Below are 13,345 nucleotides of genomic sequence, written 5' to 3' on the forward strand. Positions count from 1 at the left end.
TGACATCACATGATTCACATGTACGCGTCGCTTACAAATGCTCAATACTTATGTTTCTCATCCATGCATTTGCGTTTGGCGTTGCGGCTGCAGCCGCCTTCCAAGCGCCTTTTGAGAGGTTGCCAGAAGCCAATTTATGGTCTATGTGTGGCTATTGACCTTGATGCAGCCCTCAGCAGTACGATAGTGGCCTATTCGTACCATTCGAAAGCCTGAGCCTGCTCTCGGAGTCAAAATTTACAACCCTTGGACACCCCGCTTTCCCCAACCATAGTGTTCGTATCAAAAAATCCTCTTTTTGCGATCCTACCGTCCAGTAAGCCCCCCCCGTCGAAGCCGTGCGATCATCCAAACGAATCCAGGGGTTACACTGGCTACATCGACATCCAGGCTCGACACCTATTCTTCTATTTCTTTGAAAGCCGCAACGACCCGACTACTGATGACCTTATTTTCTGGACAAACGGCGGACCAGGTTGCTCTTCTTCGGTCGGTTTATTGATGGAACTTGGACCCTGCAGAGTGTCGGACTCCAACACAACAACATTCCATCCCGAAAGTTGGACATCATCCGCCTCTGTCTTCTTCGTTGATCAGCCCATTGGCGTTGGCTTCTCTTATGCTGACTACGGAGAGACTGTGGTCAGTTGCATTTGTTATTTCCCCCCCCTCCATGATTAAATCTCATTTCTCCAGGGTACAACTGAAGATGCTGCCAAAGACATAGCAGCCTTTATGTTTATTTTCTTCGAGCATTTCACGCAATTCAAGGGTCGGGCGCTGCATATGGCAGGAGAGTCCTATGGAGTCAGTCTTGGTTGTCGAAAGGAATCATATATATTGAACTTTTCCCAGGGCCGCTACGTACCCGTATTTGCGGCAGAGGTTTACGACCAGAATGCGCAACTCGTCAAAGCAGGCTACACGCCCATCAACCTCCAGTCAGTCATGATAGGTTTGAACTTAATCATGCAACCCTTTCCTTGCCTCATTACCCTGCAGGAAACGGACTCACTGACTATTTGCATCAAATCGCATCTTCCTTTGATATGCAATGCACATCAGCCTCAGTTCCAGCTTTTACAGACATTGCGTAGGTCGGATGTCGCTCAATCAACGACGAATGCTAAGGTGTCCCACAGAACTTGTGTTCAGATGAAAAAAATTGTAGGTTGGTACCTCGCTTCAAATGTTTCCTGCTAAACCTCTGGTCAGATTCCACGGTGCCTGGATCGAGCAAAAAGTGCTTGCGAAGACCACTTTGACACGATTGATTGCCAGGCGGCCATGACTTTCTGCGCCACGTATCTTGAGGAGCCATTCGCCGCAACAGGCTCGTCGAAATCTGGCAAACCACTCGCAATCTCACACGTCTTTATTAGGACTCAACCCATATGATGTTTCGCAAAAGTGCGAGGGTGAACTGCGGGAAAGCCTGTGCTATCCCATCATCAAGTTAGTTTCACTGCTATCATCTTTACTTAACAAACCTTCAATTTAACTACGATAGGGATATAACAGCTTACCTTGATCGTCCTCACGTCCGTGCCGTACTTGGTGTGGACCCATCGCTGACTTCCAACTTCTCGACCTGCTCCTACGGAGTCGGTTCTGCGTTTGAGCGAAATCTGGATCATTTGAAGAGCACACAATACTATGTCGCCGCACTACTTGAACGCAATGTTCGCGTTCTGATTTACGTGGGAACATACGATTGGATCTGCAATTGGAAAGGCAACGAACGGTGGACTCTTGCGATGGAATGGAGCGGGCAGGAGGAATTCGTCCAACAAGGGCTTCGGCCGTGGGGTTTCAAAGGCCAAAATAATCGTATCGGTTTAGTCCGTAACGCAAAAGGGTTAACCTTTGCGACTATCGAAGGGGCTGGACATATGGTGAGCCGGGGCCGTCATTTTCTGATTTCAGTCTCCCTTCAACCTGCACAGGTTCCATATGATAAGCCGAAAGAAGCATTAGAAATGGTTCAACGCTGGCTCGCTGGCAAGGCCTTGTAATTACCAAGTCTGTTGCGGGCGGCACATGAATTAGATCTATTCATCTTTCTTCTTCAGTTCCTCCAAAAGCTCCTCTAATTCGGCCCACTCTGGCTCGTTCCCGAATGCCTCCTTCGTTTTGCCCATGAAGGAACGAACAACGCTCCTTGCTTGCCCCCGCCACTTGCCTCCGACGTCCTCGGCCCTCGGCCCAAAATTCCGGAGAGCATCAACAACATCCCGCACCTCAGTTACTGCTTCCCTCCACTTGGTTACATCAGAGGTGTTATCTAATTCGGAGGCAGCACCACATCGATATGCATCCATGCTGGCCTTGAGCGCATCGCCCCACCGTTCAGCCCAACGAAGTAAACGGGCGTAAGCCAGGAAGACACGAGACGACGAGGATATTTTCGGCAGGACGATGTCTTCCATCAAATGCATAACGGGCCGGAAAAGAGCGCGACCCGAGTTGGGCTGATTCGCAGCATCTTCGATAGAAGAGCTGGCATCTGCGCGAGTGACAGCGTTGACCAGTCGCTCCAGAACGTCAATGTCTAAGTGCTGAAGACCTTGCATGTCAACAACCCGACTCATCGCACGAGCGGCTTTCAGAAAGTTCGCCAACATCGATGGCGACAATCATGAAGTTGTACCACATCCGCCAGTTTTCGTATGCTGAGCGCAGCCCCTGCTTTAGTGCTCGGAACGCGAGGAGCTTGTTCTCAAAAGGAACCGTTGACTGAAGGTGAAAAAAAAAATCAGAAACGAACATATCAAAGCACGGGAAGTCGATCACCTCGCCCTCTGTGGTACCAATGCGCATATACATACTCGCTAGATTGCTCCAGCTTTCCCCATCCTCTTCATCAATTGTGACACAACGTGTAAAAGCGGCTCTGGCCTCTTCCCAATTTTCCACTCGCATGCAGGCACATCCCAACACAAACCACGATCGCGATAGAAGCGGATTGATGACAACGGCTTTTTTCAAGCATTCGATGGCCTCTTGGTATTGCCCTCGTGCAAAATAATAACCACCTAATGAACGCATTGCCCGGCCCGCGGTCTCCCCTGACAGAGCCCAAGCTTTCTGGTAATGGTCGATTGCGTGGTCTGGCTCGAGGTCCCCAAGGAGGCACCACAATTTGGCCTCCCGGGCAGTGTCCATACGAAGTCGATGTGCATTGGTCGTCGCTTGTTTTCCTCGGGCAAGGACAACATCCGCCTCAGCCTTTCTCCCCTCCAGCAAGTCCCGGACAATACGCTCGCCCTGGTCTCTGCGATCGAGCGCCTGCCAACATTTGACCACCTCTTCCCACATTTCAAGCCTCTCGAAAATCTCCAACGCGGAACGGACGACACCAAGACTTAGGAATCTTGATGCCAGCTCTTTTTCCATCTCCCATTTGCTCGGCAAAGGCAGCGCATGCACAAATTTCAGTCGGACTGCTGCCGGTGCCACTGTCGAATCTGTAGTCGGCATCTGTTCCACCAATGCTTGAAGTTGTAGTGTGGCGCGTTCTACCGTTCTCGTCCGATTCGCTTCTAGCCTCGCACGAAGTAGTAGAGCCATGGTGTGGACAGACCAATTCAGAGGATGAGAAATAACCCGCGCGACATATGGCGACATTTGTTCGGCGGTCAATCCATGGACGGGAGATGTGTTCTTCACATTCAAACACATTGAAAGCAAAATACATTGGTCAAGCGGATGCAGCGCTGGTTGCGATGATGGGTCAAGATGAGCAAGGCGATTATAGGCGGAGGGAGAAGAAGACGTAAAGACGGTCTGTTCAAGTAAAGTGTCGTCGTTGAGCGGTAAAGTCTCCGGAATATTTGCATGGCTTGGTGTGGAGGAAGCAGTGGCAGCTTTATCATCAAGTTTGAGCTGGCTCTCAGCGAGGAGGACGAGTTGACTCAGTTCCGTCTGCTGAAACTTGGTCCGCTTGCCCAAAGCCCCGGTGAGTTCATATTCCATACCTGTCGCCCTCGCAGAGCGTACGAAATATTCACCAGCCAGTTTGTCCTGCGAGAGAGTATGTTGTAGTAACCCCTCTTCGAGCTCCAAACGTCCCGCCAATTCGGCATCGCCGTTATAGAGCGATTTTAGAGGTTCCAGCGCCAGTAACAGAGGAGCAGGAACCGGGACGGGCTCGTCAAGTAAATGTTGGTGGACTGTGGCTGCACGGAGACGCCACCATAACACTGACGGACAATGCTCCGAAGCAGCGATCTCGAATAAATTTTGAGCAAGAACAAGTAGCATAGCGCACTTAGAAAGGTGGTACGCCGGTTCTCCGCCCATCGAGAGTTGAGAAACAGCCTTTTGGTTAAGAGCATCCTCTGAGTCAGCTTCAGAAGTTATCCGCAAAACATCGCGAACTCCAAAATCGAGTTCAGGACCCGTCCAGTTAATCTGAACGAATGCATGCAGGGATGCGATACCGAGGAAGAGAAGAGAAGCTGAGTCTTCAGCCGATGTTGGTGCCCTGAGTCCCGATCCCTCCAAAAAACTTGCCGTCAAAGCATTGACGGCGTATTGACTGGTGACTAATGCTTCACGAAAGTCGGCATCGACGACTGCTTTGGCTAGGAGAGCAAGTGTAGAAGACTCGGTGGAGATGGAAGGGTCCCATGAACCAAGTAAAAGGGATTTTTCGAGGACAGGGAGGTCCTGCATGATAAGGTCAAGATTTGAGAAGACATCGATCCGATTCGGAAATCGATCAACTCGCTTGTCTTCCCCACACTCCGATGGGGGTTCTTGGCTTATCCACATTCCTGCGAGAGAACCGCCACAAACTCGCAAATACCATCTCAACCGACAACACAAAGCCCCGCATTAATGTTGTGGTAGATGGGTGGTCGTGCGTGCTTTACTGCTCAGTTAAAAAATGACTCGGACCTTGGTTTCAGCTTCATTTACAACCTCCATCGGAGTTCTGGTCTACCTTGGACCTATGGCGGAGAGTATCCCGCATTCTTTCGCGTTGTTACTACAACTGTTAATGCTTGGGTAAACGCTGGCCTCAATGCCCATTTCGTATTTGACGGTGAGTTTCGTTCCGCTTTCGTCCGGCTATTGAACAATCTTCAGGGCCTGCCCCCAGCCTCAAATTCCCGACGCTCATCTCCCGCCTCACGCAAACCAATGTGACCAACTCACTCGTCTTTTTTAGAACTTCTGCCGCTTCCCGAACAAGTCGATTTCTTCACGAAACCAGAATCATTCCACCCTTCTGTTACACTGCATGTGTTGACTCGCTCGAGGAACTCGCACAAAAATCAGACCACGTTGTCATCCACCATGCCGATGAAGAAGGGGATCCCTTTGCGGTTGAGTTGGCCGGCAGACTCGGTGCCTTCGTCATTGGGACTGACTCGGACTTTGTGGTTCTGAATGCAGATGGCTACCTGGGCTACATTCCTCTTGATGAAATGGTCTGGAACGTCCCAGTCGTCGAGGAGACTGTCGTTGTGGAAAATGAAGAGTTCCAGCAGGTGCGCAAGCCAAAATCAAGGAAGCCAACAAATGCATCGACAACCGGGCGGGGCATTATTCCACCAGAAGTCGACTCTGGGCTTTCGTTGACTCTTTCCGTATATACCCCAGCAAAGCTTGCAGCCCACCTCGACGTCCCTATTCCACTCCTTCCGCTCCTCGGCGCTCTTGTCGGCAATGACTTTACGAACCAATCCTCCTCTCCCCGAAAAAACGTTCAACAATTATTCTTCGAGCGACATCTATCACTTGGGCAACGCATTACACGAGTAGCAGCAACAATTCATACTATCCTTTCGGCCTCTTCTCAAAAGGGAAAGCAAAAGCAAATTGAGAGCGTCATGGACCTCATAGATAGAACCGTGAACGCCCTTCTTGTCCGCTCTGTATCGTCAATGGGCTCGGGGGAGATCGAAGAAGTAATTGACAAGATAGTCGAGGCCACGTTGCAATATGCACTTCCCAGAAACGAAGATGGCCTTGTTGACCTTTGGCCAACAGACATCTGTGCGCTACATGAAGCGGATCTGTGTCCCATTTTGCCCATGTTTTCGCGGCTGGTGACTGCAGAGGCCTTGAAAGAAGACAGAGAAAACGACGACGAACTGCTTAGACGCAACGACATTAGAGGTCAATACTTGACCGCCTATAGACAAGGCCGCCTGCATTCTAAGGTGCTGGACGTTTTGAATACACAAACCTATTGGCCACGAATATTTCTGGAGGAGCCTAATCTGGAAACCGTCAGCAGGGTAATGGGACGTCCCATTCGCTTGTGGGGATATGCCATACTACATGACAGTCTTGGTTTGCCTTTGCGGCAGCCAATAGAGAATTCGGAGGTTGATGAAGAGGAGGAGCGGACAGAGGACGTGGAGTCTGAAGCTGATTCAGACGAGCTGGTCGATGTTGTTGAATCAGACTCTGATGACGAGCCGCCTCGAAAAAAAGACCTGTTAGCTCCGCTACGGGGGGCATTGTCTCGACTTAGCGGCGATGAGATGTCTGAAGCACCGCCATCATCACGTGCGGCAGTTCCGACGACTGTGGATGTACTGCCGACGGTAACGGAATATCTCCGACGTGGAACCCGAATCGCCGACGAACCGATGGTTGTTCCGTCTGTTCGGGACTTGGTCTCAAGCGCCGGCTTTGAGTTTGATGTCGGGACGGAACCAGTCGTTTTGAAGCCCGAACAAGACCGCTTTACCCTTCTGTTGAGGGTGCTTAGATCAGACACAAGCGGCGTTCGTTCCATCCCTCGTCAAAAACTGATGGCTGCACTGTGTTTGCGCTGGGTGTTGCAGACACTTTCTGACCGGGCTCTGGAAAGCGGGACGAAGGAGAGAGAGAAAGAGCGATGGACGAGACACGAGGCACGGTCTTTCCTCTCAGCATTCACGTGGGCAGATTCGCCCTCTCCCACAGCGCCGGAGACGTATCCAGCCATTGAGGATCGCAACGTCCAACTGACGGCGCAAATACTGGCGACACTGGAAAGCATCGTCAATCTTTCTCAGATTCTGTTGATCAGTGAGCGCCTGCCATTGCCTGCGTCTTTGTTCTCCGGCATGGAGTTCCACGCCTGTCTTACTGGTGCTCGCCCTACTAATGTCTCCGATGACTTATGGGATGCGTGTGTGTCGGACATTTCGGAGACGTTTGGGGACGAGTTGAAGAAGAAAAAGAAACCTAAGAGGAAAGAGGTAGTCACGCCGCCGAAGGGCAGACCAGTCAAGGGACTGTTTGATCTGTTAGCCAACGTAGATGCATGAAAGACGGTCATTTATACCCACCTGTTGGTTTCCATTGGGACCCAGGCGTCTATTTACAGCTCTGCACAGCATTGCTTTCTGCCATTTTCTCCCGCCCCCGTATGATGATGGCTGTGATACAGCCAACCATGAAATGTAGCATCGCCGCCCTGGCTGTGAATTGATTATTATAAAAGGTTCCTGCCTTCGCGCTGCACGGCAAACCCCAACTCTAGTACCTCCCCAACCGGCCCTCGGCAGTTATGGCGACCATTAAAACGACGACACCGACGCTTCCAGACTACATCACATATCGCTACGCCAATCGTCTGGTCTACGTTCGTCCAGCGACGACATACGATGTGAGCCCGGGCCGGGACTCCGCAGTGCATGAACTAACTGCCCTAGTCAGCGCTTGACATCGCTCAGAAAGAGTTTGTCGAGCTGGCGAATATCCCGCGAGATCGCATCTCATTCAACACCGTAGCGACTGTGAACAGGCATGAGCCACGGGTCGTGCGAATATCGGAGAGTGCATGGTTTGCAGCAGTTGCGCGGCAACTGTGTGGTGGAATCATCGACATTCTGGTGTCACCCGACCCAAACTCGCCACCAACCTACCTTTCGGTTCCAGCGGATATGGAAAAAGAGGAGGAAGACATACTGCGCCAGTCGAGGTCGACATCACCCCCACCACCAAGACGCTCATCACCTGGTAACAAGGGCGCCAAGCGCTCATGGCTACCACGGATCGGTTGACTTGAAGATACCCGCCACTGGAATTGTATTCGTAGCATTTTTTATCGTACACTGTGTAATTTTTGTACTATACCAAGTTTTCAGGTCCGGCTGTGTCGTAGAAGGGCCTTTGACCGGAATGTCGCATTGTACTGGAGCAAATTGTTGATGTCGCGCACCCAGTCGTCTTCCTTGCCCGGCCCGGCTCCCGCATGTGGTACATCGTCGTCTTCGGCAATTGATGACCGATTAATGCAAGGCACAGGGAAGGGTGAAGCATGGACTGTAACGGACTCGCCAGGCTGAAGCGTGTGTGAGGTCCGACCGTCCATTGAAACACCCGCTGGAGCCCGACTTCGGTCCCCGATCTTTGAAGAGAAATTACTAATTTTGCAGGACAGAAACGGCAGTATAGCTTACTCGGAGTGTTATTGAGGAGGAGGAAGGAAATACTAAGGGCCGAAAAGATAGACTCCGTGGGCAAATCGGCGTGAGAACGAGGGCGCTTAGAGATGGATGCACAATCGGACCGCCCGCCGAGAGCGAATATGCCGTTGAGCCGGTGGGTGTTGATACGATGAGGCCGTCAGACTGACAATGACAAGGTCAAGTCTCAAGATCTCAAGGCGAGTCAAGACACAGCTACTCACAACAGCCTCGGTAAGATGTTGTCCGTCAACAAATATGTCGATCGTGTTCAAATGGGCACTGGAACCTCGATGTAGGGCAATTTCGTTCATCACTTGCCAGTCTAAATTTAATGGGTGTTGGTGTTGGTGCGTGTAAATGAGAAAAAATGACGGACCGTCGCCAACATTTGTCTTTTTGCTCAGGCTCTCGTTGTAGAAGGTACACGCAAGCCGCATCCTATTGAGGATGGTAGCCTTGCCTTGGAACACACTCTCGAGAGCCTTGGCGAAATCGTCGATGTCTGGACAAATGGTCAAATGACGCTAGTGCAGGGCTGAGGGTCACTTGCGAAAGGGCAATAGAAATCCGAGAGTCCCCATCGAGAAGCTTAGTACTGGGGGAACAGCTCCGGCACTGAAGAGAGAGGATGCATGTAGAATGGTTCCGTCTCCCCCCAGTGTAACAACCAGGTCAATCTTCTCTGCTCGTTCACCTAATTAAGACTTGTGAATATATTGCTGCAGTGAAGGATATGCGAGAACGCACCAGATTGCCAGACTTCTGCGCCGTGCGGAATGTCTGGTCGATCCTCGTGAAAGACGCGGACTCCGGGGTATGTTGAGTGGACATGTCTAGAGGGAACAAATTTGAGTATTCAGAGGGAATTGATGATGGCTGACTCGAGAAAGGCGTCGATAGCAAGAATTACAGGTTGTGTGCGTAGTTTGTTGACGATGAGGATGGATTTCGGTGGATGGGGAAATTGGTTCCATCTAAACAGACCACAGTCAGCATTAAGTTGGTTGGAGGATTACTGAATCACGATGGAGCTTGTTGCAATGTGCCTAGTGCCCTGCGACCAAACGCTACTCTGCATGAAGCGCGGAGGGCAGAAAACATGGTGATGATTGATGGAGACCAGGAATTAGGTCACATGAGCGTGCTCGCGACGTTGAATTGCTTGACCAAAACTTCCATGGACTCGAAGCGGCCCCTAACCCGCTCGCAACTCGTCGTCCCGGATACAATTCTCCGATCGCCACTTACAGCAGCCAAACAGCGCACCTACAACGATCACGACGAAAGTGAGGACGAGATTTTGCTCTCCCCCAACAAGGCCAAGCCGCGGTCAAAACGATCAGCTTCCCCTACTCCCGCGGACGGTAATGCAGTAAAGCGCCTCAAATTCGACCCAGAAATCGCCAGAGACACGGAAAACAAGCATACTCGAAATAATTCCGAACCGTTTCCCGTCCACTCGAAGCCTGGCACGCCAAAGGGTCGAGCTCGCTCAGTTCCGCTCCTTACCCAACCAACTACTACCAGTTCCTGGCAAAGGCGGGCTCGCTCGCGGTCTCCTTCCAAGGAGGCAGACTTTCAGCCCACCTTCTTTTCCTCTCTACCGTCAATTACAGAATCCATGCCACCTCCCATTCTTCAACTCCCTTCCGCTCCCACGACTCCTTCAACGAATCAACTACGTATACCCGCCACCCCAATGTCTCCATTGACGCCGCTGCCTGCAACGCCTCGTGTGGACAAGCACCAACCGGAAGCGGATGACTTTCCGCGGACAATTGGGTGGGGAGCGGATGTAGAGGTGCGTCTTTTAACCTTGCAGGATTTCTCATTTAATTTTGCTATAGGAAGTACGGCGAATAGAGGCTCTGCCAGCTCCCACCGAAGCGCCAGCGCCAGAACCTAAAGTACCAATGCCGCCATCACCACCACCACCACCACCACCAGCCCATCGTCGTGAAACAGCCGAATCAAGTAGAACCACGAGAAGAACCACCAAACCCTCGCAACTCCCTCGCCCTCCAATTGCGGGTCCATCAAAAGCTCCTTCTAAATCCATGGCACCGCCACCAGCTCCCTCTGTGCTAAAGAAGAATTTGTTTCACTACTTTGGAGATCAATCCAACGCAAAGAACACGAAGCCGGTGGATAAGGTAATGGAGAAGGGTAAAGCAAAGGCAGAGCCGGCAAAGAAACCCATCAAAGGGAACATGCGTGCTCGCGAGAAACCACAGGCTCTACCTCTGCCTCTACCTATAATTCAGCGCCTACCCGACGAAGATGACGACGAGCTGTTTGTCTCACGGCCTATCATAAGACCAACAGCAACTCAACCAACGGAGTCTACTCGGTCATTAAGTCCTTTGACAGACTTGGAAGATGACGACCCCGTTCCTGCTCCTGCAGTCAGACCCAATGATCTACCTCCCCTCAGCCCATTAACAGAGCCTACCGATGACGAGCTTGTGCCAGAGGTCATGATAGATGATATTCCCGTACCCTTGGACACCGAAACTCCTCCCAGTCCATTAACCGAGCCCACCGATGACGATCTTCCGGTTATTGAAGACACAATGATCCCACTTCCACCGCCTTCTTCTTCACCAGTCGAAGAGGGAGAGCTAGATCTGCCCCCCATGACCGTCGACCGGGCTGGAGAGGAACCGTCGACAACCGACATAGAACTACCTTCAATGGCCGCACCAGCAGAACAAATTCCAGACCCTCCTGGCAACATTTCTCCGCCCACTATCGCGGGAGATGATGCACATTCAACACCAGCAACAAATCCTACTGTCAACGATGTTGTTGTTGTGCCTGATTCTTCGCTCCAGTCCAAAGCTCGACCCAAATCCCGCGTAGGAAAGCCACGTGCCCCACCCCCGTTGCCTGCAGACCGAGTAACTCGCAGCACGTCTTTGAAGAGGAAAGAGGTAGACGACGGGCCGACCCAACGAACCTTGATCTCTTTTGGAGTCGGACCTGCCAAAATGATTGGTAATCCGGCGAAGAAACAGAAGATGGATGCGCCGCCTTCGCCTTCAAAGATACCGATTCCTTCGCCAAGCAAGATTTCTTCTTTCGCTAGTCCGACCAAGGCAAGCAGTGCTAGGGCTGCAGCTACCCGCAAAAAGCCGGTGTCGGCAGTTGCGGGGCCAAGTAGTGGTTCTATGTCTCCCGCCAAGAACAGATTGGACCGTGCAAGTAGTGTATTTAATACTCGTCCTCCGCGTAGGTTCAACAAACACCAATATATTCTCTCAGCTTACATTTCCCTTAGCTCTATTCCCTCGCGCTTTCACGGAGGGATCCTCATCCCTGCAATCACTGACGACGGCATTGGAACGCCTGCGAGCTCCCCCGCCAGAAAGACCTAATACCAGTTTAGGCTTTAGTCGGGACGATGTTGAAACGAGTCTGGGAGAGTCGTCAAAAAGTGTGGACGATAGGAACATCGGGCTAGGCCGGCCAAGTAAAGGTGCATTGCAACGAGCAACAACCGTTGCATCCATTCCCAGTCGTTCTTCGTCTTCCTCGTCAATTGCGGAATCCTCCAGTGCTGCGGCCACCAAAACTCAACTCGTCCAACGGCCGCTCACGTCCTTCTTGAACGGGAAATCAGGGGGAACGGCCAAATTGGCGGTTGGCGGTGGATCTATTCTACGTGGTGGAGCCTTTTCTGCTCGCGGTAGAATGGCACCCAAAGTCAGTCGCAATCCTGGGCTACCAAGTGTTATGGGGAGTCCAGTCAAAGGCGGGACTTCTGGGGCCGGTGAAGGTGGTGATGCGCCAATGTTGGAAGAGGAATTAGGGCCTCCACAGGCCGACACCGACCAAGCTGTGGAACGAGTGACATCTCCTCGAAGCGTGACGTTCGACTTGGAGAGTCTTGGATTTGAGCCGGCGAAAAGGGTCAAAAAGAAGGAGATCCTTGCTGACTGGAAGTCTAATGCATCGAGGCGGGCTTCCATGGCCCTACACGAGCTTTCCAAGTCTATTTCGCTGCCTATTAAGCCTATGGGACCACCAGAATCACCCGCGGACCGTCTAGGGATGCGAAGTTCTAGTAGCAGTTACCCTTCAAGCTCATCGTCAACGGATGCTACAGGCTCTGTGGATGTTGAAGGGATGCGGCGGAGTACACGAATTGCGAAAGCCGCAGTGGCTGATATGTCTGTCGATGAAGATGTCGCTTCTTCTTCAACAACACCCGCGCCGCTTACAGTGCTCAAAGGCTGTGTCATTTTTGTGGATGTTATTTCTGAGATGGGTGATGACTCGTTGCGCTCGTTATATTCCGACACATTGAAGACTCTTGGAGCTCGAGTTCGTATTTACTAGCTGCTCTCGAGCATTATTTGACTGACTCGACAACAGATTCAGGGGAGCGTGGGCCAAACTTGCACGCATATTGTCTACAAGAATGGGCTGCGCAGCACCTATAGCAAGTACAAGTAAGATCTTGTCTGTTTCCAATCTCTACCACTGACAATTGCCCAGGGCATTATCCGAACCGCGGCCATTCTTGGTTGGAATGGAATGGGTGGTCAAATGTGCTGAGACCAAGACGCGCCAGGACGAGACCCCATATCTCATTGATCTTGACGACATGAACACGACTGCTCCCAAGGTAAGCGATGTTGTTTTGCTGACAGGGGGCTGACGCGGTCATGTGACAGCGCCGCAAAACAATGATGCCGTTATTCGGGTCGTCCGTTGGCGATGATAGCATGGACGAAGGTCATTCGTTGGATATTTCCTCAAACTGTAAGACATCTTTTTTCCGCGTCAAATCGCCCTAACGAGTTGCAGCGATTATAATGGGCGATGATCTCACCCCGCTGGAGCGTGCGCGACAACGCAAAGCCGCTGCGACTCTTGGTGCCTCATGACGTAACGACTGTCCTTTCCAACTACTTTATTCT

At 51.5% G+C, this 13,345-nt stretch overlaps 5 protein-coding genes across 5 annotated transcripts; 3 read left to right on the plus strand and 2 right to left on the minus strand.

Moving 5' to 3' along the window:
* Positions 1–50: 50 nt before the first annotated feature.
* MIND_00035500 (Carboxypeptidase) lies at positions 51–2,015 on the plus strand (the record flags this gene model as incomplete). Its single annotated transcript, XM_037357324.1, has 11 exons — positions 51–118; positions 170–316; positions 363–642; positions 697–807; positions 856–955; positions 1,003–1,093; positions 1,143–1,167; positions 1,216–1,333; positions 1,383–1,455; positions 1,511–1,895; positions 1,947–2,015. The coding sequence occupies 11 exons, from the start codon at positions 51–53 to the stop codon at positions 2,013–2,015; spliced, it is 1,467 nt and encodes a 488-aa protein (XP_037225234.1).
* A 36-nt stretch (positions 2,016–2,051) lies between these two features.
* Positions 2,052–4,701, minus strand: MIND_00035600 (uncharacterized protein; the record flags this gene model as incomplete). Its single annotated transcript, XM_037357325.1, has 3 exons — positions 2,794–4,701; positions 2,623–2,736; positions 2,052–2,558 (listed from the first exon to the last, which is right to left on the minus strand). Exons 1-3 carry the CDS (start codon positions 4,675–4,677, stop codon positions 2,052–2,054), a joined length of 2,505 nt encoding a protein of 834 aa, XP_037225235.1. The 5' UTR covers positions 4,678–4,701.
* A 35-nt stretch (positions 4,702–4,736) lies between these two features.
* Positions 4,737–8,012, plus strand: MIND_00035700 (XPG-I-2 domain-containing protein; the record flags this gene model as incomplete). Its single annotated transcript, XM_037357326.1, has 6 exons — positions 4,737–4,864; positions 4,914–5,050; positions 5,095–7,252; positions 7,451–7,615; positions 7,662–7,687; positions 7,741–8,012. Exons 1-6 carry the CDS (start codon positions 4,752–4,754, stop codon positions 8,010–8,012), a joined length of 2,871 nt encoding a protein of 956 aa, XP_037225236.1. The 5' UTR covers positions 4,737–4,751.
* An 80-nt stretch (positions 8,013–8,092) lies between these two features.
* MIND_00035800 (uncharacterized protein) lies at positions 8,093–9,533 on the minus strand (the record flags this gene model as incomplete). Its single annotated transcript, XM_037357327.1, has 8 exons — positions 9,445–9,533; positions 9,302–9,394; positions 9,168–9,253; positions 8,971–9,114; positions 8,797–8,922; positions 8,642–8,742; positions 8,412–8,582; positions 8,093–8,359 (listed from the first exon to the last, which is right to left on the minus strand). Exons 1-8 carry the CDS (start codon positions 9,519–9,521, stop codon positions 8,093–8,095), a joined length of 1,065 nt encoding a protein of 354 aa, XP_037225237.1. The 5' UTR covers positions 9,522–9,533.
* Positions 9,534–9,597: 64 nt separating this feature from the next.
* On the plus strand, positions 9,598–13,312 carry MIND_00035900 (BRCT domain-containing protein; the record flags this gene model as incomplete). Its single annotated transcript, XM_037357328.1, has 7 exons — positions 9,598–10,221; positions 10,268–11,651; positions 11,701–12,746; positions 12,798–12,874; positions 12,921–13,050; positions 13,100–13,187; positions 13,233–13,312. 7 exons carry the CDS (start codon positions 9,598–9,600, stop codon positions 13,310–13,312), a joined length of 3,429 nt encoding a protein of 1,142 aa, XP_037225238.1.
* Positions 13,313–13,345: the final 33 nt, after the last annotated feature.

The sequence above is a fragment of the Mycena indigotica genome (assembly GCF_014461135.1).
Source record: "Mycena indigotica strain 171206Taipei chromosome Unknown Mind.scaff0001, whole genome shotgun sequence".
Taxonomy (NCBI): domain Eukaryota; kingdom Fungi; phylum Basidiomycota; class Agaricomycetes; order Agaricales; family Mycenaceae; genus Mycena; species Mycena indigotica.